Source organism: Macaca nemestrina, chromosome 14 (assembly GCF_043159975.1).
Source record: "Macaca nemestrina isolate mMacNem1 chromosome 14, mMacNem.hap1, whole genome shotgun sequence".
NCBI classification, from domain to species: Eukaryota; Metazoa; Chordata; class Mammalia; order Primates; family Cercopithecidae; genus Macaca; species Macaca nemestrina.
Window position 1 is genome coordinate 79,447,157 of NC_092138.1, and position 27,605 is coordinate 79,474,761.

The 27,605-nt window shown below is 46.3% G+C and overlaps 3 protein-coding genes across 6 annotated transcripts in view; 1 reads left to right on the top strand and 2 right to left on the bottom strand.

Annotated features, from left to right (window-relative positions):
- Nucleotides 1-10,766: 10,766 nt before the first annotated feature.
- Nucleotides 10,767-18,572, bottom strand: LOC105481045 (actin like 7B). The gene is made up of 2 exons (XM_071078121.1): nt 18,166-18,572; nt 10,767-12,156 (listed from the first exon to the last, which is right to left on the bottom strand). Exon 2 carries the CDS (start codon nt 12,110-12,112, stop codon nt 10,865-10,867), a length of 1,248 nt encoding a protein of 415 aa, XP_070934222.1. The 5' UTR covers nt 12,113-12,156; nt 18,166-18,572; the 3' UTR covers nt 10,767-10,864.
- LOC105481046 (actin like 7A) lies at nt 16,490-20,297 on the top strand. Of its 4 annotated transcripts, none has more exons than XM_071078118.1 (3): nt 16,510-16,616; nt 16,819-16,992; nt 18,782-20,297. In XM_071078118.1, exon 3 carries the CDS (start codon nt 18,863-18,865, stop codon nt 20,168-20,170), a length of 1,308 nt encoding a protein of 435 aa, XP_070934219.1. In that variant the 5' UTR covers nt 16,510-16,616; nt 16,819-16,992; nt 18,782-18,862; the 3' UTR covers nt 20,171-20,297. The 4 variants fall into 4 exon arrangements, with proteins under 4 accessions (XP_011738596.1, XP_070934219.1, XP_070934220.1 ...); XM_071078119.1 differs by having other exon boundaries at nt 16,819-16,978; XM_011740294.3 differs by lacking the exon at nt 16,819-16,992 and having other exon boundaries at nt 16,490-16,616.
- Nucleotides 19,969-27,605, bottom strand: part of ELP1 (elongator acetyltransferase complex subunit 1) — a 70,450-nt gene continuing 62,813 nt past the window's right edge. The window contains exon 37 of the mRNA XM_011740296.3: nt 19,969-25,730. Within this exon, the coding sequence (XP_011738598.2) occupies nt 25,663-25,730 (68 nt within the window). The 3' untranslated portion in view covers nt 19,969-25,662. The remainder of the gene's footprint in view (nt 25,731-27,605) is intronic.

A 27,605-nucleotide genomic window follows, 5' to 3' on the forward strand; every position in this document is an offset into this window, starting at 1 on the left:
TGTTGTACAATCAACACGAGATTTGGGTGAGAAAGAGAAAGCCAAACCACATCAGTACCATTTCACCAGTTAGGAAAATAAGATCAAGAACAGTGAAATGCTTTGTGTAACTTCTTCAAGGCTCAGACATCCTTAAGTTAGGACTGAAACCAGCCATGTCTCTCCAAGACCTGGGCCAGTAGAAAGGTTTCTTCTTGGTTTCAAAAGGAAAAACAGAATAGGATGCAGAAATACAAAAATACCTTTTTTTTTTTTTTTTTTTTTTTTTTTTGAGGCAAGGTCTAGCTCTGTCACCCAGGCCGGAGTGCAATGGTGTGATCATGGCTCACTGCTGCCTTGACTTCCCAGGCTCCAGGGATCCTCCCACCTCAGCCTCCTAAGTAGCTGGGACCACAGGCACATGCCACCACACCCAGCTTATTTTTGTGTTTTTGGTAGAGATGCGGTTTCACCATGTTGTCCAGGCTGGTCTCAAACTCCTGAGCTCAAGCCATCCCCACCCTGGCCTCCCAGAGTGCTGGGATTACTGGCGTGAGCCACTCAACCCAGCTGCCCACTGACTTTAATTACACCTTCTCCGATCTCTTAAGATTCATTTGGAGAGTTGCCCCTAATTCATTGAACCAGAATTTTAAGGATTTAATTTAACTGGGAACCAGCAAACTCAAAGTGAATGAAAAAATGTTCTTCAGAGGTGGAAAGATGGTGGGTAGCTAGTTTATGCAAAGCTCTAAATTCTTGGAAGATCATTAGAAAAACTTTGCCAAATGGCCACTTCTGAGGCTGATCCCGTGCTCCAAATCCATTTGGGAGGTAGAAGACCTTGAATTACTTGGTCTCTATTTATATAAACACAGCTGGTCAATCAAGTAATTGTCTTAATAATCCAAAAAAGCATCTAGACATTTGAACTAGACATTTCCAGTTGCATATATGGACTTTTAAACATAAAATTATCTCAGTTTTCTGTTATATTTTGAATGGATCCTGCTTTGACTTTATTTTTACAAATGTGCCAGTAATTTAATTAATTTAATTTATAACAGAAGCACATACAAAGAGAATAGCTTCCTTCTCCTTTACATTGTCATTCTTTTTACTTGGTGAAAGCCTGGTGCCAGAATCAGCTTTTTCCATACTTAATGTGTTTTTTAACTACCTTTGAAATCAAACACAGGCATTAAAAGGGATTTAACATTCACTAATGGGATGCCACAAGTCCTAGCTTGTTCTTATCCCAGGTGGCCTCTCACTTCTTCTGGGCATAAATTATTTGGGAATCAGGCGCTTTCTCATTCTCAACATCCATTTTTCTCTCTTATGCTTAGCTTCATCTATATTGGCAAAGTGAAGTGCACAATTCAGACGATGACCCAGATAATGCAACCAAAATTGCCCTTACAGGAATTTTATTTACATATTCATTTAAGTCTCTTAGACTTGAAAGCAGGGACTTACTTTTAAATCTAAGTGACCTTGACAACCACCTCTGTTGGGTAAACTATGGCAGATGGAGTTTTGCTGGAACAGAATCTGGACTGCTAAAGCCAAAAGTATTATTATTTATTACCTTTTGTGTGCCTCAGGCTTCTCGTTATAAAATTAGGATCACAACTCCTACACTGCTGAGTTGTTGATGAGATTAAATGAGATACTAAGCATGAAAATATCTGCATACAGTATATATTTAAAAACACACATATCTGTACATATGTACAATATGCATTGCCTGTTGATCAGGACATTTACATTACACTTTACAATTTATAAAACACTTAACCTACATTTTCTCCTTGATCTTCAAATCAGTTCCGGGAAGTAAGGACAGGTTATAACCAGTTTACAAAGAAGAGCCCAAGGCTACATGAGTTTAAATGGCTTGCCCAAAACCACACCACTCGTCTGCACTGATGTGTACAGCCCCAAAGCTCTCCACGGTCCACGGCCTCCTACGCTGGCTCCTCATGCTCCACACAGGTGGCTAAGACACTGGTTTTCAAACTTGGCTGCACACTGGAATCATCTGAAAAACTTATAAATATTAATACCTAGTCCCACCCTTAGACATTTTGATTCAAAAGGTCTAAAAATCTTTTGATTTAAAAGGTGTGGCTTAGACATTAGGATATATATTTTTTCCTATCTATTCATTTAACTTTTTAATTCAATTTTTTATTATGAGATTACAGTAAAGTCACATGCAGTTATTAGAATTAATACAGAGAGATCCTACGTACCTTTCACCAGTTTCCCCCAATGGTAACATCTTGCAAAACTGTAGTATAATGTCACAATTATGATACTGGCATTCATATAGTCGAGAAGAAGTCAACAGTTCACCACTACAAGGATCCTCCCAATGTTCTTTTTATAGCCATATCTACTTCCCTCTACCCACTCAACCCTAACCCTTGGAACAACTAATCTGCCCTCCATTTCTGTAATTTTGTTTTTTCAAAAATGATACATAAATGGAATTACACACTATGTAACCTTCAGGGATTGACTTTTTTCTAGCACCATAATTCCCTGGAGATTCATCCAAGTTGTTGCATCTATCTATAGTTTATTCTTCTCCAGTCCTCATGGGTGCCTCTCAGTAAGAACTGGAAAACCTGCTTTGTTTTTTGAGACAGGGTCTTGCTCTGTTGCCCAGACTGAAGTGCAGTGGCACAATCAGAACTCACTGTTGCCTCAAATTCCTGGGCTCATGTGATCCTCCCACCACAGCCTCCCATGTAGCTAGGACTACAGGCATGCACAACCATGCCTGGCTAATTTTTTAATTTTTTTTTTTTAGAGATGGGGTCTATGTTGCCCAAGCTGATCTTAAACTCCTGGCCTCAAGCAATCCTCCTGCCTTGACCTCCCAAAGTGCTGGGGTTATAGGAATGAGCCACTGTGGCTGGCCCTGCTAGAAAAATTTGAATCCACTACAGTTTAACCATTTACCCATTGAAAGATATCTGAGTTGTGTCTAGTTTCTGGCTATTATGAACAAAGTCATTACAAACATTTGTGTACAGGTGTTGTGTGAAGATAGGTAAGTTTTCATTTCTCTGGGAAAAATGTGCAAGTGCCACTTGTAGCATAGTAGTTGCATGTTTCATTTTTAAAGAAATTGTCAAACTGTTTTCCACAATAACTGTACCATTTTACACTCCCACCAACAATTTATGAGTGACCCAGTCTCTCCTCATCTTCATCTTCACCAGCTTTGGTGGTTTCTTCTTTTTTTCCCATTCTGATAGATGGATAGTAAGGTGTCATCATGGTTTTAACTTGCATTTCCATGGCTAGTGATGTGGAACATTCTTTTCATGTGCTTATCTGCCAACTATATATCTTTTTCGGTTAAATGTCTGTCATGTCTTCTGCTCATTTTTTAAATTGGATTTTTTAAACTGTTAGTTTTGAGGGGGTCTTTAAAAATTCTATATACTTGTCCTTTGCTGGCTATATTTAACATATATAGTTTGCAAGTATTTTCACTCAGTCTGTAGATTTTTTTTTTTAGCTTCTTTTTTTTTTTTTTTTAAGATGGAGTTTCACTCTTGTTGCCAAGGATAGAGTGAAATGGCCTGATCTCAGCTCACCGCAACCTCTGCCTCCCAGGTTCAAGCAATTCTCCTGCCTCAGCCTCCCGAGTACCTGGAATTACAGGCATGCGCCACCATGCCCGGCTAATTTTGTATTTTTAGTAGAGACGGAGTTTCTCCATGTTGGCCAGGCTGGTCTCGAACTCCCAACCTCAGGTGATCCGCCCTCTTTGGCCTCCCAAAGTGCTGGGATTACAGGCTTGAGCCACCGCACCCAGCCTTTGTAGATTGTCTTTTTTTTAGCTTCATTTAAAAAAATTAATAGATTTTAGTATTAGTCCATTTTCATGCTGCTGATAAAGACATACCCAAGTGTGGGAAATTTACAAAGAAAGAGGTTTAATTGGACTTACAGTTTCATGTGGCTGGGGAAGGTCTCACAATCATGGCAGAGAGTGAAAGGCACTCCTTACATGGCAGTGGCAAGAGAGAATGAGGAAGAAGCAAAACCAGAAACCCATGATAAACCCATCAGATCTTGTGAGATTTATTCGCTATCACGAGAGTAGCATGGGAAAGACCAGCCCCCATGATTCAATTACCTCTCCCTGGGTCCCTCCCACAACACATGGGAATTCTGGGAGATAGAATTCAAGTTGAGATTTTGGTGGGTACATATCATTCCATCCCTGGCCCCTCCAAATCTCATGTCCTCACATTTCAAAACCAATCATGCCTTCCCAACAGTCCCCCAGAATCTCAACTCATTTCAGCATTAACCTAAATTCCACAGTCCAAAGTCCCATCTGAGACAGGGCAAGTCCCTTCAACCTATGAGCCTATAAAATCAAAAGCAAGCTAGTTACTTCCTAGATATAATGGGGGTACAAGTATTGGGTAAATACAGCCGTTTCAAATGGAAGAAATTGGCCAAAACCAAGGGGTTACAGGGCCCATGCAAGTCTGAAATCCAGCAGGGCAGTCAAATTTTAAAACTCCAAAATGATCTCCTTTGACTCCAGGTCTCACATCCAGGTCATGCTGATGCAAGAGGTGGGTTCCCATGGTCTTGGGCAGCTCTGCCCCCATGGGTTTGCAGGGTACAGCCTCCCTCCCGGCTGCTTTCACAGGCTGGCATTGAGGGCCTTCAGCTTTTCCAGGTGCACAGTGCAAGCTGTCAGTGGATCTGGAGTCTGGAAGATGGTGGCCCTCTTCTCACAGCTCCACTAGGCAGTTCCCCAGTTGGGACTCTCTGTGGGGTTCTGACCCCACATTTCCTTTCCGCACTGCCCTAGCAGTGGTTCTCCATGAGGGACCCACCCCTGCAGCAAACTTCTGCCTGGGCATCCAGGTATTTCCATACATCTTCTGAAATCTAGGCAGAGGTTCCCAAACCTCAATTCTTGACTTCTGTGTACTCGCAGACTCAACACCACGTGGTAGCTGCCAAGGCTTGGGGCTTCCACCCCCTGAAGCCACATCCTGAGCTGTATGTTGGCCCCTTTCAGCCACTGCTGGAGTGGCTGGGACACAGGGCACCAAGTCCCTAGGCTGTACACAGCATGGGGACCCTGGGCCCAGGCCATGAAACCACTTTTTCCTCCTGTGCCTATGGGCCTGTGATGGGAGTGGCTGCCAGGAAGTTCTCTGACATGGCCTGGAGACGTTTTCCCCATGGTCTGGGGGATTAACATTAGGCTCCTTGCTATTTATGCAAGTTTCTACAGCCAGGTTGAATTTCTTCCCAGAAAATGGGTTTTTCTTTATTATCGCATAGTCAGGCTGCAAATTTTCCAAACTTTTATGCAAACTTTTATGCTCTGCTTCCCTTATAAAACTGAATGCTGGCCGGGTGCAGTGGCTCACATCTGTAATCCCAGCACTTTGGGAGGCCAAGGCAGGTGGATCACGAGGTCAGGAGGTTGAGAACACCCTAGCCAATGTGGCGAAACCTTGTCTCTACTAAAATACAAAAATTAGCTGGGTGTGTTGGCATATGCCTGTAGTCCCAGCTCTTTGGGAGGCTGAGGCAGGAGAATCGCTTGAACCCGGGAGGCGGAGGTTGCAGTGAGCTAAGATCATGCCACTGCGCTCCAACCTGGGTGACAGAGCAAGACTCGGTTTCAAAACAACAACAACAACAAAAATAAACAAACAAAAAAAGCAACAACAACAACAACAAAAACTGAATGCCTTTAATAGCATCCACATTAGCTCTTGAATACTTTGCTGCTTAGAAATTTCTTTCACCAGATATCCTAAATCATCTCTCAAGTTCAAAGTTTCACAAATCTCTAGGGCAGGGGCAAAATGCCACCAGTCTCTTTGCTAAAACATAACAAGAGTCACCTTTGCTCCAGTTCCCAATAAGTTCCTCACCTCCATCTGAGACCAAAATGCTATCAGCATTTTAGGCAAAGCCATTCAACAAGTCTCTAGGAAGTTCCAAACTTTCCCACATTTTCCTGTCTTCTTCTGAGCCCTCCAAACTGTTCCAATCTCTTTCTGTTACTGAGTTCCGAAGTTGCTTCCACATTTTCGGGTATCTTTTCAGCATTTTACTGTATTAGTCCGTTTTCATGCTGCTGATAAAGACATACCTGAGACTGGACAATTTACATAAGAAAGAGGTTTAATTGGACTTACAGTTCCACGTGGCTGGGATTACAAGTGTGAGCCACTGTGCCCAGGCTATAAAGTTAATTTCTTAAAAAGACCTTGGGGCCAGGCGCGGTGGCCCATGCCTATAATCCCAGCACTTTTGGAGGCCATGGCTGGGCAGATCACCTGAGGTCAGGAGTTCGAGACCAGCCTGGCCAATATGGTGAAACCCCATCTCTTCTAAAAATACTAAAATTAGCTGGGTGTGGTAGCAGGTGCCTGTAATCCCAGTTACTCAGGAGGCTGAGGCAGGAGAATTGTTTGAACCCGGGAGGTGGAGGTTGCATGAGCTGAGACTGTATCATTTCACTCCAACCTGGGCAACAAGAGCAAAACTCCATCTCAAAAAAACAAAACAAAAACAAAAAATAAAAAAGACCTTGGGCAAATAACTCTTAGGGCAAACTTGGTAACAAACATTTTGGGGAGAGAGATCAGACTGCCTGGACAGTGAGGAAAGCAGGATCTTGACATGTGGAAGTGGTAGGACTTCACCACTTGATGTCACTCTAATGCTTATGTCTGTGGAAGGTTCCAGCAAGACAAGTCTCTTCTTTGCTAAAAGATTGGCATTTTTAACTTTGAAACCTCAGGATAATGACTATGAAATTATATCAAATTTGTTGTGCATGATTTGAAAGCAATTTTTATATGTAAATTTTTCTTCTTGGAAAAGAGATTGATAATTTTCAGAAAGGTAAGTGACAAGGGCAAAAAGGCATTGTGGAATCTCAAAACTTTGATTTAGCACAAGACTTTGGTTTATCAGATAGGTGACCTTGCACAAGACTCCTAACCTCTCCAGCCCTCAGTGTCCTCACCTGTAAAATGGGGGGAAATACTGTAATGTCCATCTCACAGACTGGGAATAAATGAGTTCATTTGGCATGTACTAAGCACCAACTCTGTGCCATACTCTGCACCAGACTCTGAGAAAACTAAAATGAGGGAAACACAGTTCCTGCCCTCAAGAAGCTCTGAGTCTAACCTTAGGGACAAATATCTAAGAAGTGAATATATAAGATAATGGTCAACAGACACTCTTTGGTCTCTGCCCTTCAGTGTAGTATGTTATCTGATATCCTCTGGTACCTTGATAAAAACTCTTCTTATGTAGTTTTTTCATAAGGAAAAAATGAATTGTTGGTCTTAATATTTCAATTAAAAGAGGCCTCCCTAACCCCAGTCTCTTCTCCATGCAAACCTGCTCCAGAGGAATGCTGTTGTTGAGAAGGAAATTGACGCAGCTAGAATGCTCTCCATCGCAGGTAACAGACACACAACCCTAAAGGACATGAATGATGAAGTTGAATGCATGGCTCACAGAACTGAAATACCTGGGAGTGGGTTCAAACTCTAGGCATGGTTTGATTCAGAGGTTCACTTTGTCCCCAGGGCACCAGCTTTGTTTCTCTGAGCTCCACAATCCTTGGTGGGTCAGTTCCAAGCTGGCTTCTTTCCTAGTAACAAATGCCACAGCAGTGCTAGGACACACCCTTCAACTTCACATCAAGCTTCCAAGTAAAAAGCATAGGATTCACTCTCCAGGACTCACTCTACTGAGATCGCATGTTCACCCAGAACCAATCATTATGACCTAAGAGATGGATGTTCTGATTGGCTGAGCCTAAATCACATGTTCTGCCCTGGTGCTGGAAAGGAAGTCAGTCCTGGGTCACATCCGATGCCCGTGCAGAAACCAGGAGTTATGGAAAGGGATAAGAGGAAAGTTGGAGGCATCAAATATTCCACCTCGGGAATATGAGCTAGTTCCAAGTGTGATTTCTGGTCTGGAGAAGGGACAAGCGGGTGGAGGTGGGGCTCCTGGTGTGTTCTTCATAAGCTTCCCTCCTCCTTTTCCTATACCAGCACCATCTTTAGAGAGAGAATTCAACTTGTTTCTTCCTAAGAAACATACCTGTAGAGGTGACCAGTGTGCTCACCCCTCTCTGTGAACATGGAAAGCCTCAATTCTTCAGATAGAGACCACGGGCACCACCCCTCCTCAGCCCATTCCCACTCTCCCACACTACACTCCTATGTCTTTGCTGCCTGGAATTTCCAAGTTGCAAATTCCTGCCCATTCTGCAGGACAGGAAATTCCTACCCTTGTTTCTTTCCTTGGTTCCCACCTCCACTCTCTTTCTTCCAGAATCAGGTAGAAATGTCTAGTCCCTGTAGTTCCCCTACCATCCTCTTCATTTGCACTGAGCTTGTGCATTTATATTCTCTACTATGACTCCATGGACTCTGAGAAGGGAGGGGAGATAAACACACCGGGTCAGGGGGTCATCTTAAGCTAGAAGTCACTGACCCGTGTTTTTCCACCAAAAATAAATCTCCTGCTGAATCCTCTGGTTAGCTTAAATAGGTTCATGTCAGGGATCTAGCAATTTACTTACTGTTTTTACAACCCCTGCCACATGAGGGATGCTTTCAAGGAGATGACCAGGTAGTGAAGGGACTGAAGCTGTGACTAGAGGCAGGAGAAGGTGCTGAGGATGTGTGGGAGTGGGGTTCACATGTAGCACTTACTGCTTGTGTGATTTGGGGTACATCACTTTCCCTCTATAAGCCTCAGCTTCCCTCTCTGTATTTCATCAGGCTTTTTACGATCACTTGGGTTGTAAGCAACAGAAACTAATGCTAAGGAAGAAGTTGTGTTGAAGCCACAAATATATATGAAGACATCAGTGTGGCAGGGATGTTGGCAACCTGGAAAACGCAGCCCCACAGAAAAAAATTCACATTTAAGAAAACACTTGTACACTGTGACGGCCAAACAAAACGTCTATTGGCCACCTTCAGCCTCCAGGCTTCCAGTCTGCAACATCCCTCGACAGGAAAGAGCCCAGGTTCCATGCCTGCTGCCAAGGCCCTGCTTGACCAGGGGTATTCAAACTCCAGGCTAGATGCCCAATTCTGGACAATGGGGAAGGACTAAAGAGCAGGGCCTTAAGTGATAATGACTGTGTCTGGTTCTTGCCCAAGTCTGCAGCCCCCAGCACTGGGTCCAGGACAGAGGCAGCCTCATGGGGTGCCCCAAATCAGGACCCTTTGCTTAAGGTAAGAGATGACTCAGCCATATTTAAGTCTCAGCCCATCCCAGACTATGCAGCTCATGGATGTCTGATCCCATAGATGGCACCAACTGGGTCGTGAACTCCATTGGAAGGTGAGGGTAGGGAAGGGAGCAGGAACCCACTCTTCTAAGTAGGCAGTTAGTCACCAGCTGAAATCTCACAAGCCTCCACAGCCTCTCCCTCAGCCCCAAAGCCAGTAAGTGGCCACCATGCCCAGCAACTTCTCCATTTACAGCATTCCAATGCATCACCACTACCTTCTCGCCACCACGAACACTTAGCTCAGACCTTCCCTCCCTATCAATGTGGTCCATTAGCTGTGTGTGATTGTCAAGGGTAGAGACTCTTCTGGTCATTTCTCAGTCCCCAGCACTGGGCCTGGCCCACAGTAGATGCATGGTAAGTGCTTTGGGTTGCTGACTAACCATTAAGAACCATGTTCACCCTTCTGGGAATAATCTTGATGTGGATCAGGAGACCTGGGCTCAACCACTGGCATTAGGCTGGCCCTCTCCTCTCTGGTCCTCAGTTTCCCCATCTCTTTTTGTTTTTCTATTTTTGGACATGGAATCTTGCTCTGTCACTCAGGCTGTAGTGCAATGACGTGATCTCAGTTCACTGCAACCTCCACCTCCTGGGGTCAAGTGATTCTCCTACCTCAGCCTCCTGGGGAAGCTGGGATTACAGGTACCCACCACCATGACCAGCTGATTTTTCTATTTTTAGTAGAGATAGGGTTTCATCATGTTAGCCAGGCTGGTCTTGAACTCCTGACCTTAGGTGATCCACCTGCCTCGGCTCCCCAAAGTGCTGGGATTACAGGTGTGAGCCACCACACCCAGCCCAGTTTCCCCATTTCTATAGCAGGGAGAGTACCTGATTTCTAAAGGACCTTCTGGTTCCCCTGACATCCTCTGCAATCAGCAGCTCTGCTTTGTAACTCTGGAAAAATAGCTCCAATTTTGGTTGCGGTTGAAAGGGGTACACCCACAGATGGGTAGAAATGGCGCTTCACACTCAGGAGATGCACTGGCACAGCCTTAGGCTCCCACATTGAGGGTGGCAGGCACTAGAGGGAGGTTAGGGAACCTGGAGTGATCAAGCAGTGTTAAGGTTGGGAGTACTTGTGAGCAGCAGAAACAAGAGACTGGAGTCGGACACCCAGCTGTGCGTCTCCTCCAACCTACTGCTAGGTGACCCAAGCTAGTCCCTTCATCAGAGCCAACCCCCTTAGTTGAGCGAGCGATGAGGCATGTCTGTTGGATCAGGTTTTGAACCTGGAGGTGCTAATAAAACAGGAGGCCACTTTCCAGGCCCTGAGATGATGTCACCATCATGAGGCAGGCAGAGGGGGTGGGACCAGTATGGTAGCCCCTTCCTTACAGCCCACACCTCCAGTGCAAAAGGTGCTGCCACTTCTAAGCCCGACTCCCCCCAACCCTCTGCTATCAGATTGAAGCAAGAAACCCAGACTAGACAAGAGTCATTTCAGAGTAAAGCTTTATGTGAAATTCTGTAAATGTGTACAGAGTGGCCTGCGGCCACCTGTGCTGGGGGCCTTGTCTGTGGAGATGCCGAGGCTCAGCACTTGCTGTAGATGGCCATGCTGCCCCGCTCCTGAAACTCTTCCTTGCTGACCCAGAGCTGTTGGAAGGCCTGCAGGGAGGCCAGGATGGAGCCGCCGGTCCACACGGAGGTCTTCCTCTCAGGAGCTGCAGCCACCGCAGGGCTGTCCCCGGGGCAGAGGAGGCTCAGCTCCCTCTGGAAGCGCTCGGGGAAACCATCCAACATGGTGCAGCCGCCACACAGCAGCACGTTGGCGGCCATCTCCTCCTTGAAGCCCGTGTCCTGGCAGCGGCCCAGGCAGGCAGCCGTGAGCTCCGGGAGGCCCGGCTGGGTGCTGCCCGCCAGGGAGGGCTGGAAGAGCATCTCAGAGCAGCGGAAGCGCTCCTGGCCAATGGTGATGAGCTTGCCGTCCGGGAGCTCGTAGTCCACGCGCAGCTCCTCCGGGACCAGGCCGAGCTCCTCCTCGGGCAGGAAGGCCGCATAGCAGCACTTCTTCTTGATGTGCTCTATGATGTGCAGGTGGTCGTCTGTGAATGCGTGGCCCGCCTCATTGAGCAGCTGCATCAGGTAGTTGGTGAGGTCACCCCCAGCATAGTCGGCGCGGCTGGTCAGGCCCGGCAGCACGTCGCCCTCGGAGATGGGCACCACGTGCGAGACGCCGTGCCCGCTCTCCACCACCAGCCCCGAGGTCTTGCCGTACGAGTAGATGGACAGCAACGACTGGGACGTCACGTGCATAGCGGGGATGCCGAAGGTCTCGAACATGAGCTCTGCGTACTTCTCCCGGTTGCTGCTGGGGCTGAGCGGAGGGTCGGAGACCAGCACAGCGTGCTCCTCGGGCAGGATCTTCATGGCCGTGCGGAAGATGTACTCCCAGATGTCCTGCACGCAGTCCCAGTCCACCACGATGCCGTGCTTCAGCGGGTTCACCAGCTTGAGAGGTGTCTCCGTGTTGAGCAGCTCATGGCCCACCAGGGTCCCCTTGCGGGTGTCGCCAGCGTCGGCCGCCTCGGGGCAGCGTTTTCCCACGGTGGAGGAGATGAAGTAGGTGGGCCTCGGCTCTCCCGCGTAGCCGCACTTGCAGTACTGAGAGCCCAGGTCGATGACAACCGCCTTGATCTTGCGCACCTTCCTGGGCTTCATCTTGAGCTGAGTGGCCGCACCTGTGTCCCGGAGGCCGGCGTCAGAGCCTGGCCGTGTTCCTGCCTCTCCAGGGTCACCCTGAGCCGTGCCCAGGGCCATGGGGCTGTTCCTTGTCGCCATCTGCCTCTCTTGCTCCCCTTCTCACATCCACAGCCTAGAGCTCCCTGGGGAGAAATGAGACACCCCCCCCCCCCCCAGTAGTGCCATGGCAACCACCTGGGATTGTGATGTCACTCAGGGCTGGTCCATTCAGGCAGCAGGGGGAGGGCTTGGCTTTGGCCGACTCTTGGTGTGTCACCCCCATCTCTGTAACTCAAGTTTGCTCCAGGACAGAGCACGTGTTGGGAGTTTTAGAAATCCAAGCACACTGGGGTCTCAGAGGTTTCTGCTCAACCCCCTTGCATTTCCATGCCTAACCTGCTCACTACTGGACACCTTTCCTCTTCTGCCTCTTGGTGGAGAGGGCCTAAGTATTTGAGCCCCTCCAGTAAGGCAGGCACTGCACTAGGTACTTCACTTGTGTTGTTCTGCAGGTAGGCAGAGCTGAGGAAATGAGGCTCCGAATTCTAAGGACTTGCCCAAGAGCAAACAGCACTTGGGGTGTTTGTACCTTAACCCAAATTCATCAAACTCCAATGCACTAGGCCCCCTTGACCGCCCCAAGAGTTCTTTCCTCCCTTCATTCAACATTTACTGGAGTATGTAGTAGGTCCCGCCCCGTGCAGCCTGCCAGTGATAGATGATAAAAACCCAGGCCACCAGCAGTGCCCAGTCTAGACAAGAAAATGGAATGGGTGCCGGTGGGTTTGCAGGAAGAAGTCTACTTGGAGAACTCATTTGAGACCGGCAGTCAGAAGGTGCTCTAGAGAGGGGGTGATGCTTAAGTTGAATCCTGGAAGAGGTGTAGGTATTTGTCAAGTAGTTAAAAGGAGGGGAAGACATCCCAGGCAGAGAGTACAGCTTGAGCAAAGGCTCAGATGGAGGCACAGTGAAGAACTTCCCGCAGTGAAAGTGTTTGGAAAAACAGATGAAGCTAGAGAAGTCACAGAGCCAAATAGAGAGGGCATCAAATACCAGGAGTAGGTTTAGACTAAATTGAGGAGAGCCAGGGAATCTATGAAGACTTTAAGCAGGGGAATGATCAGATTTGCTCTCTAGAAAAATGTTAGAAAGGGCCAGGCGCAGTGGCTCACGCCTGTAATTCTACCAGCACTTTGGGAGGCCAAGGCGGGTGGATCACGAGGTCAGGAGTTCAAGACCAGCCTGGCCAAGATGGTGAAATCCCATCTCTACTAAAAATACAAAAATTAGCCAGGCCTGGTGGCGGGTACCTGTAATCCCAGCTACTTGGGAGGCTGAGGCAGAGAATTGCTTGAACCCAGGAGGCAGAGGTTGCAGTGAGTTGAGATCGCACCACTGCACTCCAGCCTGGGACAAAGACTCCATCTCAAAAAAAAAAAAAAAAAGAAAAAAGAAAAAGAAAAAGAAAAATGTTAGAAAGATTGGCATTTGGCTGTTATGTAGAGAATGGATGGGAGGAGCAAGACTAGAAGCTGAGACCTGAAACAAGGCCACTGGAGAAATTCTGATAAGACTTGAAGGTGGCCTGACCTAGGGCTGTGAGAATGTGGAAGCGAGGAAGAGCCTGGTTCTAGAGAAATTTAGAAAGTAGAATAGAATCCAATCTGTTGTTTCCCCAACCATCCCTCACTTTAATCCAAGCTCTTACTCTGGCATTTGAGGCCTTCCCTCATGGGCTCCTGTGATGTGGGATGTGAGGCAGAGGGAAGGATGAATCCCTTACCTGGACCCGAGCAAAGAAAGATGGCTTGTCATCTAGAAAGGACCAATTCACTAGAGTGCCAGAGGGACCTGCAACTTAAGCTGCCCCTTCCCACTCCAAAATCAAAAAGGCAGATTAGGGCTTTGGTGGTGAAGAGTCAAGAAAAAAAGGGGAAGAGCAGCAACTGGGCCTGAGGAAGTTTTCTGGGAGAATTAAGACAAGCAGAGGTGCCTGAGGAATTGATTAGGCAACATGCATGGGAGAAAAAGAGTTAAGAAATACTGCCATGGAGCATGTAAGAATGCTAATGAGGAACGTGTGGGGATTTTTGTTTCCTGAATTTTTGTTGGTTTGTTTTTGAGACAGAGTTTCGCTCTTTCGCCCAGGCTGGGGCGCAGTGGTGCAATCTCGGCTCACTGCAACCTCCACCTTCCAGTTTCAAGGGATTCTCCTGCCTCAGCCTCCCGAGCAGCTGGGATTACAGGCGCCTGCTACCATGCCTGGCTAATTTTTGTATTTTTAGTACAGACGGGGTTTCACCATGTTGGCCAGGCTGGTATTGAACTCTTGGTCTCATGATCCACCCGCCTCGGCCTCCCAAAGTGCTGGGATTACAGGTGTGAGCCACCACACCCAGCCTGCTGAATTGTTTCTTGGAACATGGCAGCATTCAACTATATTATTTGGGTAACAACTTTCTAAGGGTTACAATTATGAACATCATGACCCAGAAATGCCCTGTGGTGGGATCATGAAATCACAGAAGCTCAGGATTGGACCCTTCAGTTCCCTCTAGAACATCCCATCCAGCAGTCTGACATGGACAGCTTACCCCGTTTTGGCCAGCCATGAGTGATAAATGTTTTGTCACACTGGATTGGCATGTGTACCTCTCTGAAGCCATTAATTGGTCTTGCGTCTACTCTTGAAGTTCTACAGAGCAAGCAAATTCTTCCACGACAACTCTTAGGCTATTTAAAGGCAGTGCTCATGGACTGCCAGAGACTACTTTTTATCCACTCCTTACGGAAAGACAGTACAGAGCAGAGGGAAGACCAAGGAACTGGAATCCAGAGACCTGGGTTCAAACACAGATTTATTATTTATAATCTGTATGACTTTGTATAAACTACTTGAAATGTCGTTTGAATGTGATTACCATATTGCTATGTCCCCTCACCAATTTGACCCATATCCATGGCCTCCAGGTTTCTGCCTTGAGCTGCTAAGTGGATGGTGGCACCACAAACACACACATGGAATGCAGGGGGAGGAAGGGAAGGCATGTGCGGGGAGAGAATGAGCTCCATCTAGGGCATGCTGACTTAGAGATGCCCAAAGGCCACTAGGCTGTGGGACACTGGGCTGGAGCACGTGGAAGGGGAAGCATTCGGATCCAGATTTGCCTGCTCAGTAGCTCATCTCCCCCTGAAGACAGCTCCTCTCCCTTCCACCTCAGGGAAATGGGCACAGTCTTGGGACCTGAGTGTCCACACTGGGGTCTGAGCTGTGAGAAAGCAGCTCAAAGTGCCTGTTTGGCAAGGATCTTCTTTGTTGAGAGCTCCTGACTCAGGGGTTCTCCAGCATATTCAAGAGTTGGAAAGGCTGTGGTGGACTCCAGTAATTTTTAAGAAAAACTACAGGTGATTCATGAGAAGAAACGCCACACCAGATTTTCATTTTTTCCCTCCTATAGCTGCTAAACTTCCAGGGGCCTGGCTCACCTCTCCTCCAAAGGTCAAGGGCGGGTAGTGTCTCAAAAATTGAAGCCAGGAGCCAGGATGCACCTCAGGGATAAGTGTGTTCTTTAATCTCATCTTTCCATGTTCTCTCCCTCCACTATAGAAGAGAACCCCAGGGTTGGCCAGGCGCGGTGGCTCACACCTGTAATCGCAGCACTTTGGGAGGCCGAGGCGGGCAGATCACAAGGTCAGGAGATCGAGACCATCCTGGCTAACACGGTGAAACCCCGTCTCTACTAAAAATATAAAAAATTAGCCAGGCGTGGTGGCGGGCGCCTGTAGTCCCAGCTACTCGGGAGGCTGAGGCAGGAGAATGGCATGAACCCAGGAGGCGGAGCTTGCAGTGAGCCAAGACCCCATCACTGCACTCCAGTCTGGGCAACAGAGCGAGACTCTGTCTCAAAAAAAAAAAAAAAAAAAGATGACCCCAGGGTTGCTTTCAAAAAGGAGTCATCCCATGGTTTTTTTGGTTTTTTTGGTCTTGAGCCAGAGGACTAAAAGTATGTGTGATCCCATTAGAAAATATGGCCCAACATATTTTGAGCAATATAGGGTGCCTCTCCCTAGAGGGACCTCACTAGGGACCCCAGGGAGCCCACACAGACCTTAGCTGATGACAGTTGTGGGGGGCTGTGTGCTAGGCAGTAGAGGTTTGGGGCACGGTGTCAACAGTCTCTGCATTCTTCCATCATTACCGCTAACCGTGTACTGACCCACAGAGGGAGAGAAGAGGCACAGAGGGTAAGAGGAAGCTTAGGGGGAACAGGGTTTTGATTGGGGGTACCCAACATGTGAAACTGAGAGGTGAAGAAAAGGAGGGCAAGTGTTTCGTTGGCTTTTGCTCAGAGAATGTGAGGGGAATCCCTATGCTCAAGGACCTTACAGACTAGACAGAATAACTGCCTTACACTAAGGCATCACCTCTTCCACACACAAATGCAGAAAGGGCAATGACAGATGATAGATGGGCAAGCCTGGGCAGCCCAGGAAGAGCAAACGAGTCAGAGCATGTCAGGCTTGGAGTGTATTAGTGAAGAGGGAGGCACAGGACAGGTGAAAGGGTCCTCCAAAGGTGTCCACATCTTAATCCCTGGGACCTGTGAGTATATTAACTTTCATGCCAAAAGGGATTCCGTGGATGGGAGTAAATGAAGGAATCTGAGATGGGGAGAGTATTTTGGATGGCCTGGGTGGGGCCAATGTAATCACAAGGGTCCTTATATGGGGGATACAGGAGGGCCAAGGGCAGAGAAACAGATGTGACAATGATAGCTGTAGTCTGAGACTCTAAGTCTTTTAAGATGGAGGAAGGGACATGAGCCAAGGAACACAGGTGGCCTCTAGGAGCTGGAGAAGGCAAGAAGAAGTACCGTCTCCTACACCTCCAGAAGGAATACAGCCCTAAAAGAACCTTAATTGTAGTCCACTAAGAAGAATTACGAACTTCCGACCTCCAAAACAGTAAGATAATAACTGTGAGTTGCTTTAAGCCACTACATCCACGGTAATTTGTTACAGCAGAAACAGGAAGCTAATACAGGCTCTTCTAGGAGTCCAGGTTAGTGAAAAGGTACCAAGCAGCTATAGATTTCTCAAAATTCAAGTAGGGTTTGGGGAGAAAAAAAATGGAGGGTTTTAAATTACATATGCCTTTGGTTACCATATACAGAACTTTTGAAATAAAGTCAAACAATCTGAGTTGTCCATGCAAATCCCTGAACAGCAGAGGCAATTAAACTGTTTTTCAGGCAGCCAGGTATTGAAAGTACCATCCTATTTTTCCTTCAAAATTCCATGCCATGATCTCACCCACTAACCAATGAAGCAAGAAACTGAGATTTTGTCCCTGGGATGACACCTTGCTGCCCCCATCAGATAGTCACAAACCTCATGAGACTGGACTTGGTCCTTTTCTTCTCTCATACCCCAAAGGAACTGAAAGAAGGACCCATAGCCTCTCTAAAGGAGAAAGCCCATTATTGTGGTGACTGCCTTTTATGAAGGGCTGGGATCAGGTTCAAGGTATGGCATCACATAAGGCTGGATTCTGCCCTGAGTGTGGCAGGCATCCACACCAATGTGTCCAGCTTCAGAAATGGCATGCAAGATGGTGGCCAAGCAGCCCAAAAGATGCATACTAGGTCCCATCAAGCTGTGTCCCAGCACATCCTGGGGAGGAAGCCACAGTCGGGAGAGCTTGGCTACTCCTGGTTGGATATCCTTGGATGAGCTACGCACCTACAAGCCTCAGTGTTGTCAGTGGGATTTTTTAGGGTCTAATTTCACTGCCTAGCCAATGACCCTGATGAAGGCACAGTAAGTGTACAAATGTATATCCAAAAATAATTCCTCTTAAGGTTGTTCTAAGTGTCACCCTTAGTGCCCTTGACATAGTCACCATAGCAGCAAAGGATCCCGCTAACATCTAAATCAGATGGTGTCGGTGCTCTGCACCAAATCCTCTAGTGCTTTCTGACCTTAGGCATGATCCTCGCATTGGCCTATGAGGCCTACCGTGAGCTGCTCGCCTTCCCCCACCCCATCTCATCTAATTTTCCTTACTCCTTCCATGCCAGCCACATTTGTCTTCCTGCTCCTCCTCTAACTCAAGAGGTCAGCAAACTTTTTAAGGGCCGGTCAATACTTACTTTCATTCAGCTTTTTGGGCAACACAGTCTTCAAAGCCGTGACTCAGCTCTACTGCTGTGCTGCAAAGGCAGCCATGGACGATACAAACATGAATGAGCACGGCTGTATTCCAATCCAACAAGCTGGGGACTGGACTGGACTGCAGCCTGCTGACCCCTGATCTAACTCTTCACACATCTGCCTCCAGTCCCCCGCACCTGCTGTTCCCCTGACAAACACGTGGCTCTCTCCCTCACCTCCTGCAGGTCTTCATTCAGATGTCACCCTCTCAGGAAGCTCTGCCAAGGCCACCCTAGCACTGCCACCCTGCTTTTGCTCTTAATGCTCATTTTGGTTATTGTCTGTCACCCCCACCCCCCACCAACTAGAATAAGGGATTTTGTCTGGTTTTTTTTCACCACTGAATTCCCAGCTGCCTTGTATATAGCAGACACTCAAGAAATATTAATTAATTGAATAAATCAGTCTTGTTACAAAATTGAGGAAAAGGGGAGCCATTTCAAAAACAATATCCCAAATGTACCCTAACACAGGATAAGGGTTTGCAATATCTAGAAAGCCCAGGTCACCAGATTACATCATAATTAGTGATGTCATTGTTGGGAAAATTCTTAGGGTATCCTCTGATGTAGGCCTTTCAGGCCTTGAATCCAGTGGGATTGAGAACTTTCTAAGAGTGGTGCGGCTCTTGACAACATGTGGGCTCCACCGGCAGCAATCATGGGGGATGGGCCCGCCAAGAAGGTGGGTAACCAGGCCCCCCTGCAGACACAGGCCCTCCAGACTGCCTCTTTAAGGGATGGTCCGGCAAAGCGGGCTGTGTGGGTCCGCCGCAGGAGTTCAGAGCCACAGGAACCTACTGAATCAAAGGCAGCCAAGGAGAGGCCCAAGCAGGAGGTGACCAAAGCAGTGGTCGTGGACCTGGGCACTGGCTACTGTAAATGTGGCTTTGCCGGCCTGCCAAGACCCACCCACAAGATCTCAACAATGGTGGGCAAGCCCTACATGGAGACCGCCAAGACTGGGGATAATCGCAAGGAGACATTCGTGGGACAGGAACTCAACAACACAAACGTTCATCTCAAGCTGGTTAACCCTCTGCGACATGGCATCATCGTGGACTGGGACACAGTGCAGGATATCTGGGAATATCTCTTCCGACAAGAGATGAAGATCGCGCCGGAGGAGCATGCGGTCTTGGTTTCAGACCCACCGCTGAGCCCACACACCAACAGAGAGAAATATGCTGAAATGCTGTTTGAAGCCTTCAACACTCCTGCGATGCACATCGCCTACCAGTCGCGCCTGTCCATGTACTCCTATGGAAGGACCTCCGGCCTGGTGGTGGAGGTTGGCCATGGCGTGTCCTACGTGGTCCCCATCTACGAGGGTTATCCTTTGCCCAGCATCACCGGAAGGCTGGACTACGCAGGCTCTGACCTGACAGCCTACCTGCTAGGCCTGCTGAACAGTGCGGGAAACGAATTCACCCAGGACCAGATGGGCATCGTGGAGGACATCAAGAAGAAATGCTGCTTTGTGGCCCTGGATCCCACTGAGGAGAAGAAAGTCCCTCTCAGTGAGCATACGATCCGCTACGTGCTGCCGGATGGGAAGGAGATTCAGCTGTGCCAGGAACGGTTCCTCTGCTCAGAGATGTTCTTCAAGCCGTCTCTCATCAAGTCCATGCAGCTGGGCCTCCACACCCAGACCGTGTCCTGCCTTAACAAGTGTGACATCGCCCTCAAACGGGACCTCATGGGGAACATCCTGCTCTGCGGGGGCAGCACGATGCTCAGTGGCTTCCCCAACCGTCTGCAGAAGGAGCTAAGCAGCATGTGTCCCAATGACACCCCGCAGGTAAACGTGCTGCCTGAGAGAGACAGTGCCGTGTGGACCGGTGGCTCCATCCTGGCCTCACTTCAGGGTTTCCAACCACTGTGGGTCCACCGCTTTGAGTACGAGGAACACGGGCCTTTCTTCCTCTACAGAAGGTGCTTCTGAACGGCGATGAGGACGGCCGCTGCACTGGCAGTGCGTACCCTCGGCGGGGTGAGCGCACTCCTACACACAGGGGTGGAGCCGGTGCTTATTCCTGTAGCATTAAACACCCCTCATATGCCCCTCTTCAGTGTGTTTCTCTACTTCCTGACTTCATGAGAACAATTTCACACATGCGGCATCTGCCTTAAAATATACATTTCCTAAAACAAAAGCAGGAGTAGGGGGAGGATGAACGAAAAAGGACATGCATTGTATGTGGATTGCTTAAACATTCACTTGCTCTAAAATTATGCTGTCCCTTATTTTGTGCATTCCCCACTTTAGGAACTACTTTATGGTTAAACTCTGCGTGGAGGGGGGAGTGCAATGAAGATTAGACGGTAAATGCTGTTGGGGCATATAAGCAGTTCCCTTTCCATCAATGCCAGTAGGAAGCATGCTGTAACAGTGCAACCTCCCACAAAGCATCAGTGTCCATTTCACACTTCATCAGCAACCCGGACGGACTGGAAAGAGCTGGCAAAGCTGTCTGAGCCCTGCTTTAACAGGAGTTTCTTTTAGTTTCAACAGTCATTTATTGAGACATATCTCAATACCAGTTCTTACTAAGCCATCACGGCGACTGGCTGCTGAAGCCTAGCATATTACAAGCAAGGCATATGTATGTGCCTTAAAGGGCAACTCTTCAGAGAACAAGTGCCATACAGATTTCCCTTTTTAAAAACCGAAGTAAGATTGATCTTGGGCTATCAGCAGAGAGGTTAGGGATTGAAGCTACAGTCATTCTCTAGACACTTCAAGTAGTAGCTGACCATCTCCCAGCAGACTGGATTCTCCATCAGCCTAAAACACACACAGTTGGAGTCTGGGGTGTGCTCAGGAGAGAGGCTGCAGGTTCTGGGGCTGATGGTATGGGTCTGTGGGAGGCTGCCCTATGTGGGTCATTCTAACCCAACTGGGAGCCCAAAGGAATACAGAGACCCTCAGTAGCCAGGGAAGCCCTTCCAGGGCCCAGCGAACTCTATGGTGTTCCTGCAGGGGGAGTTTGTAATATGAGCACTTTAAATTGGAGATTCTTTAGAAGAGCCCCCAGTACATTCTCTGTCCTGTCTTTAAAGTTCAGAATCTGAACACTAGTGGGTGCATAAAACAGTGGACGGAACATGGGCTCTGGACTCTGTGGTTTGAAACACTATTTTGCTACCACCTAGGTGTGTGACTTGAGTTTGTCTGCCTGCAAAACTGAGTATGAATGCCTACCTCACACAGCTGATTTGGAAAACAGTGAAAAACATCTGAATACCAATACTAGACTCCTGGAGGTGCTCACAACAGCCAGCTAGTATCTTTAAGTTTCTACCTCTTATGCAGAAGGCCAAAAGTCTCTTACTATAGTCCTTAGTCACACAGGCACTCAAAGGCACGCATTCTGCATTTAGAGGAGAGCTGGCACCTCCACCATCTCCAGGGAGAAGCCCTCCAGAGCCGCCCTCACAGGTTCCAGGTTTGCCTACACAGCCTTGAAAGGCCTAAAGTACCTGACCCTGGATCCAGGCCTGGTGAGTAAGAGTATCTGGCTGGTACCAGCAGAGAGAGAGCCACAGAGGGGCATGTGAGGTTCCCATGGTTCAGCACGGATGACTAAGCCTTATGCTGGACTGTCAAGGAATCAGGAGTTGGGGACACTGACCTGAGAAAGAGGGACATCTTTACCTCAGTTTCTGCCCAAACCGCTCTACTGTCAACCCATGATCATTCACTGATGTGCAAGCTGAAGTCTGGTTAGTTCTTAACCTTTGGACCTCTTTGGCAGGGTGGTAAACCCATAAACCTCTTCTTAGAATAATGTTTTTAAATGCGTAAAATACAGTGTATGATTACAGAGGAAACCTATCTTATAGAGATATGCTCTATCTACCGATCCCTTCGGGATGTATGAACCCCACGTCACAGATCCCTAAAAAGGCAACGGTCTTAATGAAGAGGAGAGTTGGGAGGTGGTTCTGGAGGATGGGCGTCTCCAGGCCTTCTTAGGTCTCAATGTTCATTTCTAAATGAAAAAATACCAATTGAAGGCTGAGCAATTGTGCAGTCTTTTTCAAAGCACTTTATGAATGTTCTCACTTGATGCTCACAAGTATGCCCTCGCAGAAAAAGAGAATTTCCTCATAAAAAGCGATAGTTTTACTAAGTATTTGGAACTTACCTTAGCACAGTAGTTCTCAAGTGGGGGCAACTTTGGCCTGTAGTGGACATTTAACAACGTCTAAAGATATTTGTGTTTGTCATAACAGGGGTGGGAGTGTGTACTACTGGCATCTAGGGGTTAGAGACCAGGCAAGTCGTTAAAGATCTTACAATGTGCAGGGAAGCACCTCCCAACACCCAAAGAAAGAATGACATGAACCAAAACGACAACAGTGCTATTGAGAAACTCTGCTTAGCTTGATGGGCACACACAAGACTGAAGAAAAGCAAGGCTCAGTGAGATTAAGTGACTTTGTCCAAGACTGCTAAGAGGGTTGGACACATGGCCCAAAGCCTTGTTCTTTCCTTTATACCAACCCAACAACTGTTGTTCTTAAAGGTCTGGGGACTTTAGAGCCAGTAGGAATAGTGGTGGAGCAGCCCAGTGGTAAGGGCCCAGGGAGCACAGAGAACACAGAAGCACGAGAATCCAAAGCAGGCCTTCAGCACTGCCAAATGTTACCCAATTAGCCTTGCCTGATCTCCAGCCTCGTGAATATGTACAGCTACCTAGCTCCTAAGATGTATTTGCAGCCAGTTACTAATAAATATGACAAACAAGAAAGAACAGCCAAAGACTCCCCAGGGCTTGTCCAGGCGGTGCTTCTAGAGAATATGGGAGTACAATAACCAGCACAAGAAGAAGAACAAATCTAATTTTGCTTCTCAAATTTGCAGTCACCTTAGGTTACTAAGCATCGTCAGTTTTACTTATTTTTAAAAACACCCTCTTCAGTTATTGCTATGACAAATCTCTCAAATGTGTATGTATATATACATGCATATATAATTAAATTTAAAATATGCAGCAGGGCTAAGAAATTGCACCAAGCTACATCCATAAAGGCATATAAAAATTGCTCCTAAGTTTTTTTTTTGTTGTTGTTGTTTTGTTTTTGAGACAGAGTCTCATTCTTGTCCTATCCAGGCTGGAGTACAGTAGCATGATCTTGGCTCACTGCAACCTCTACCTTCCCAGGTTCAAGTGATTCTCCTGCCTCAGCCTCCCAAGTAGCTGGGATCACAGGTGCCCGCCACCACGCCTGGCTAATTTTTTTTGTATTTTTAGTACAGACAGGATTTCACCATGTTGGCTAGGCTGGTCTCAAACTCCTGACCTTGTAATCCACCCACCTCAGCCTCCCAAAGTGCTGGGATTACAGGTGTGATCCACTGCAGTCGGCCTCAGTTTTTTAAAAAGCATAAATTTAAAATGCACTTTGAACTGAAGAAGACAGTCTTCTGCAAGTTCCCTCTTGAAGTTTAGAGCATCTGAGCAAAGCTATCTGACTCAATGGAACCAAGAAAAGTGAAGGTTTTACCTTATTGCAGCATGAACTTGCTTTGGGACAGAGTCCAAATTTATGTACTCTTTTCTAAAACTTGACAGAATCTTGCCCCCAAATTAAGCATTCACCACTCAGAGGAGTTCTCTCCTTTCCTCATACACTCGGTTTTCCCCCATGAATTCTTCTTGGCTTTGCCTCAATTTGGAAGGTCTCCTCCTGCCTGCTTCTTCTAAAAATGAACAAAATTCAATCCTGCTCAGATGACAGAAACAGTAATTGATAGTAATTTGCATTCAAACAGATTATTTCTTGCTGCTTCAATACATTATTTAAGGAAACTGAATGTCCAGGAAAATTCACACCATTATCAATGAACACATTTACTTCTATTTCCAATCTATCAGCATGGGTCCCTTTACAATTATCCAAAGCAAGAGCACTATAATATATTCAAATATAAGCTACCATGCTTATTTACCCATGCCAAAGAGTGGCTACAAAGTACTTGCAGCCTTTCAATATTGGGCACTTAATTACAGCAAATCCATGTAAGTCAAAAAGTAGATTTCAAAAGTAAAGTGTATCTTCTTCCTCTTCTTTTTAAAAGCTATTATTTTGTGAAAATGTTTAAACATACAGAAAAGTTGAATTTTACAGTGAATACTCCTAGATTGATTCTGTAGTTGACACCTTGCTATACTGGGAAAGGTTTCTTAAATTACAATTTTGGCTATATCACTTCTTTGAGGATCAAACGCAGCATTTCCTGTTTGTTTATGTACAGTGCTGTAGTTTGGGCATTTGTTTCCCTAAACCTCATGTTGAAACGTGATCACCAATGTTGGAAGTGGGGCCCAGTGGGAGGTGTTTTGGTCACGGGGGCAGATCCTACGTGAATGGCTTGGTTCCATCCTTGAGGTAATGAGTGAGTTTTCACTCTATTAGTTCCTTTGAAAGCTGGTTGTTTAGAGACACAAATGGACTAAGATACACAGTCAGGAAGGTCTGGTTCTGATATTTAAAACATGGAAGAATTTTTAATTAGAATGAAGTGGGCGTTTTCTAGACTCACCATAAAAATAAAATATTCTCATTTTGAGACAGTTTTTTTTGGTGCGGGGGTGGGGTGGAGAATTGAGTAAAAGAGAAGTCAGTAAAGCACCATAAAGAAAAATAAATGAAGTGGCCTAGACGCTAACAAAAATATCTGAGTTAAAGAAACAGCATTTGGAGAACAGAGAATAATTCACAACCATGCATGCCATACAATGCACACTGATCACTCATACCAAACGTGCATGATACTGTTTAGAAATTCTAATCTGTTCCAGCTCTAACATTGCTAACTCTCTAGAAGAAAATACACAGGCAGTAAAACAGTCCCTGTAGACATTGTAATTATAGGAGGCTCAGCCCAGTTATAACTGAAAGCACATGACCTGGTAAGATGTTACAAAATAACAGCTGTCAGCAAAGGAGGGCTTATAATTTCAAAGGATACTTTTTATTCTGCTTTAGTTTAAGGTGACAAGAAGCCATTTAAGTGATTACATTTGACCAAATGTAGCACTAATAGCCATTGTAATCTTCTCCTCCAATAAGACAATTTAGAAACATTATTTTACTTGTCTTCACACTTTTGAGGTAGAAACCATGAAACATTAATCTCATGATTACCATAATTATGCTCTCAAACAGCCCAAGTGAAAGAATAATCATTCTCACATAATGATGCCATAATGGTCAAAGCTTAATGTCTTGCTAATGATTAAGATGTATACACAAAATAAAACAGAATTGCTTGTTGTCTGCTGAAGTTCTTGGCAACGCTAAGGTAAGTTATCATTTTACTCTTTCCAGTTCTCAACAGACAGGTCTTAAAGAGCAAGGGGTGGTAGGACAACAGGAATTAGTGGCAATGGTCTTCTCTGTTGGATCCCTCCTAACTGTGGTCACTCAGTCTAGCAGGCTCAGCTTCCACTGGGTTCTTTTGTTGATCTTTGGTGGTATAAAAAGCTCAGCATCTAAAAGTAAGAAAGGAAGGGAAATTGTGACAGACATACCCTTGTTGGAGGGCGCTGAGGCAGTAACTCCAAACTAAACAAACTAGGCAGGTGGGGTTTGCAGCAATATGACCATCAGAGCCAGAGTTAATGTGTCTGCTACCCCTGCAACCTCCAGGTCAGAGCAAACACAGCCTGGAGGTCCTGCCCTGAGAGGAGGGACTGCATTTCAACCTTAGGCATGCTCACTCAGTGATTCAAAATGGAACAATGTTCTGTATTTCAATCTGGTGGGAGGGGTGGTGGCAGCAGTTACATGGCTGTATACATTTATTAAAACTTATCAAGTTGTACACCTGAAATCTCTGCATTTCACTATATATAAAGTCTATCTCAATTGTTAAGGAATAGCAACATGTGGTAGCACATATTCAGTAAGTGAAGTTAATGGACAGAAACTATGATGAAACTTCGACAAACATGTCGATCAATAAAGATGCCCCTGCTTTAAAAAAAGTAAATGGAGAGAGAGGGTTAGGAAAAGATTCTGTCATTGTAACCTAAAACTCCCAGGCACTCTTTCACTTAGATTTGTTAAGTCTCTTTTCTAACCAGGAATCACATACTGGAAGCAGAGATATGAGAAAATATGTATATATAAGGATTTTCTTTTTCAGCATTATTTATGATAAACTTCCAGCAGTAAATCTGTACATATGAGCTATGCAGGCATGACAAATTACAGTTGATCCTTGAAGGTAGGTTATGGGTGTGGACCCCCGCTGCACAGTCAAAAATCTGCATGTACCTTTTTTTTTTTCTTTTTTTGAGACAGGGTCTCCTTCTGTTGCCCAGGTTGGAGTGCAGTGGCACGATCATGGCTCACTGCAGCCTTGACACCCCAGGTCCATGTGATTCACCTCAGCCTCCCAAGTAGCTGGGACTACAAGTGTGCACCACCATACCTGGCTAATTTTTGTAGAGACGAGGTTTCACTATGAGGTCCAGGCTACTCTCAAAACTCCTGGTCTTGTTCCACCCACCTCAGCCTCCCAAAGTGCTGGGATTACAGGTGTGAGCCACCACACCTGGCCCCATGTTTAACTTCCGAATCTCCAAAACTCAAGTGCTAATAGCTTACTGTTGTCCGGTAGCGTATTGGCAACATAAAAAGTCAGTTAACAAATGTTTTGTATGTTATATGTATTATATACTATACTCCTACAATAAAGTAAGCTAGAGAAAATATTAAGAAAACAATATTTACTATTCTTTAAGTGGAAGTGGATCATCATAAAGGTCTTCATCTTTGTCATCTTCACGTTGAGTAGGCTGAAGTGGAGGAGGAAATGGTGGGGTTGGTCTTGCTGTCTCAGGGGCGGTAGAGATGAAACAGGTAGGGGAGGTTAAAGAGGAGACAACAGAGGTGGGCACACTCAGTCACTAACTTCACAGAAATACACCATAATTTCTGATGTTTTTGCTTTTCATATCTCTAAGGTACCAATCCTTCCACAGTTTCTTTTAGTTTCAGTGCCCATATCATAGAATCATCTATGTTGTAGAAGAAGCCAAAGGCAGTCTTGAATAATTGGAATCTTTGGAACAAATGTCAATTTATTTTCTGGCACTGCTTCTTCTATGTCATCTTCCTCATTGTCTGGCACTGGTTTGGAAGCACTCTTCTCCATCAAGTCATCTTCTGTTAATTCCTCTGGTGTGATGTCTATCACCTCTTGAATTTCTCCAAGACCCCTATCTTGACATTCTTCATGCATTACTTTTTTTTTTTTTTTTTTTTGCCAGATCCACAATCTCTTTCATGATTTCCTTGATAGGCTGTCATAAATCCTGTGAAGTCATGCACATCTGGACACAGTTTTCTCTAACAGGAAT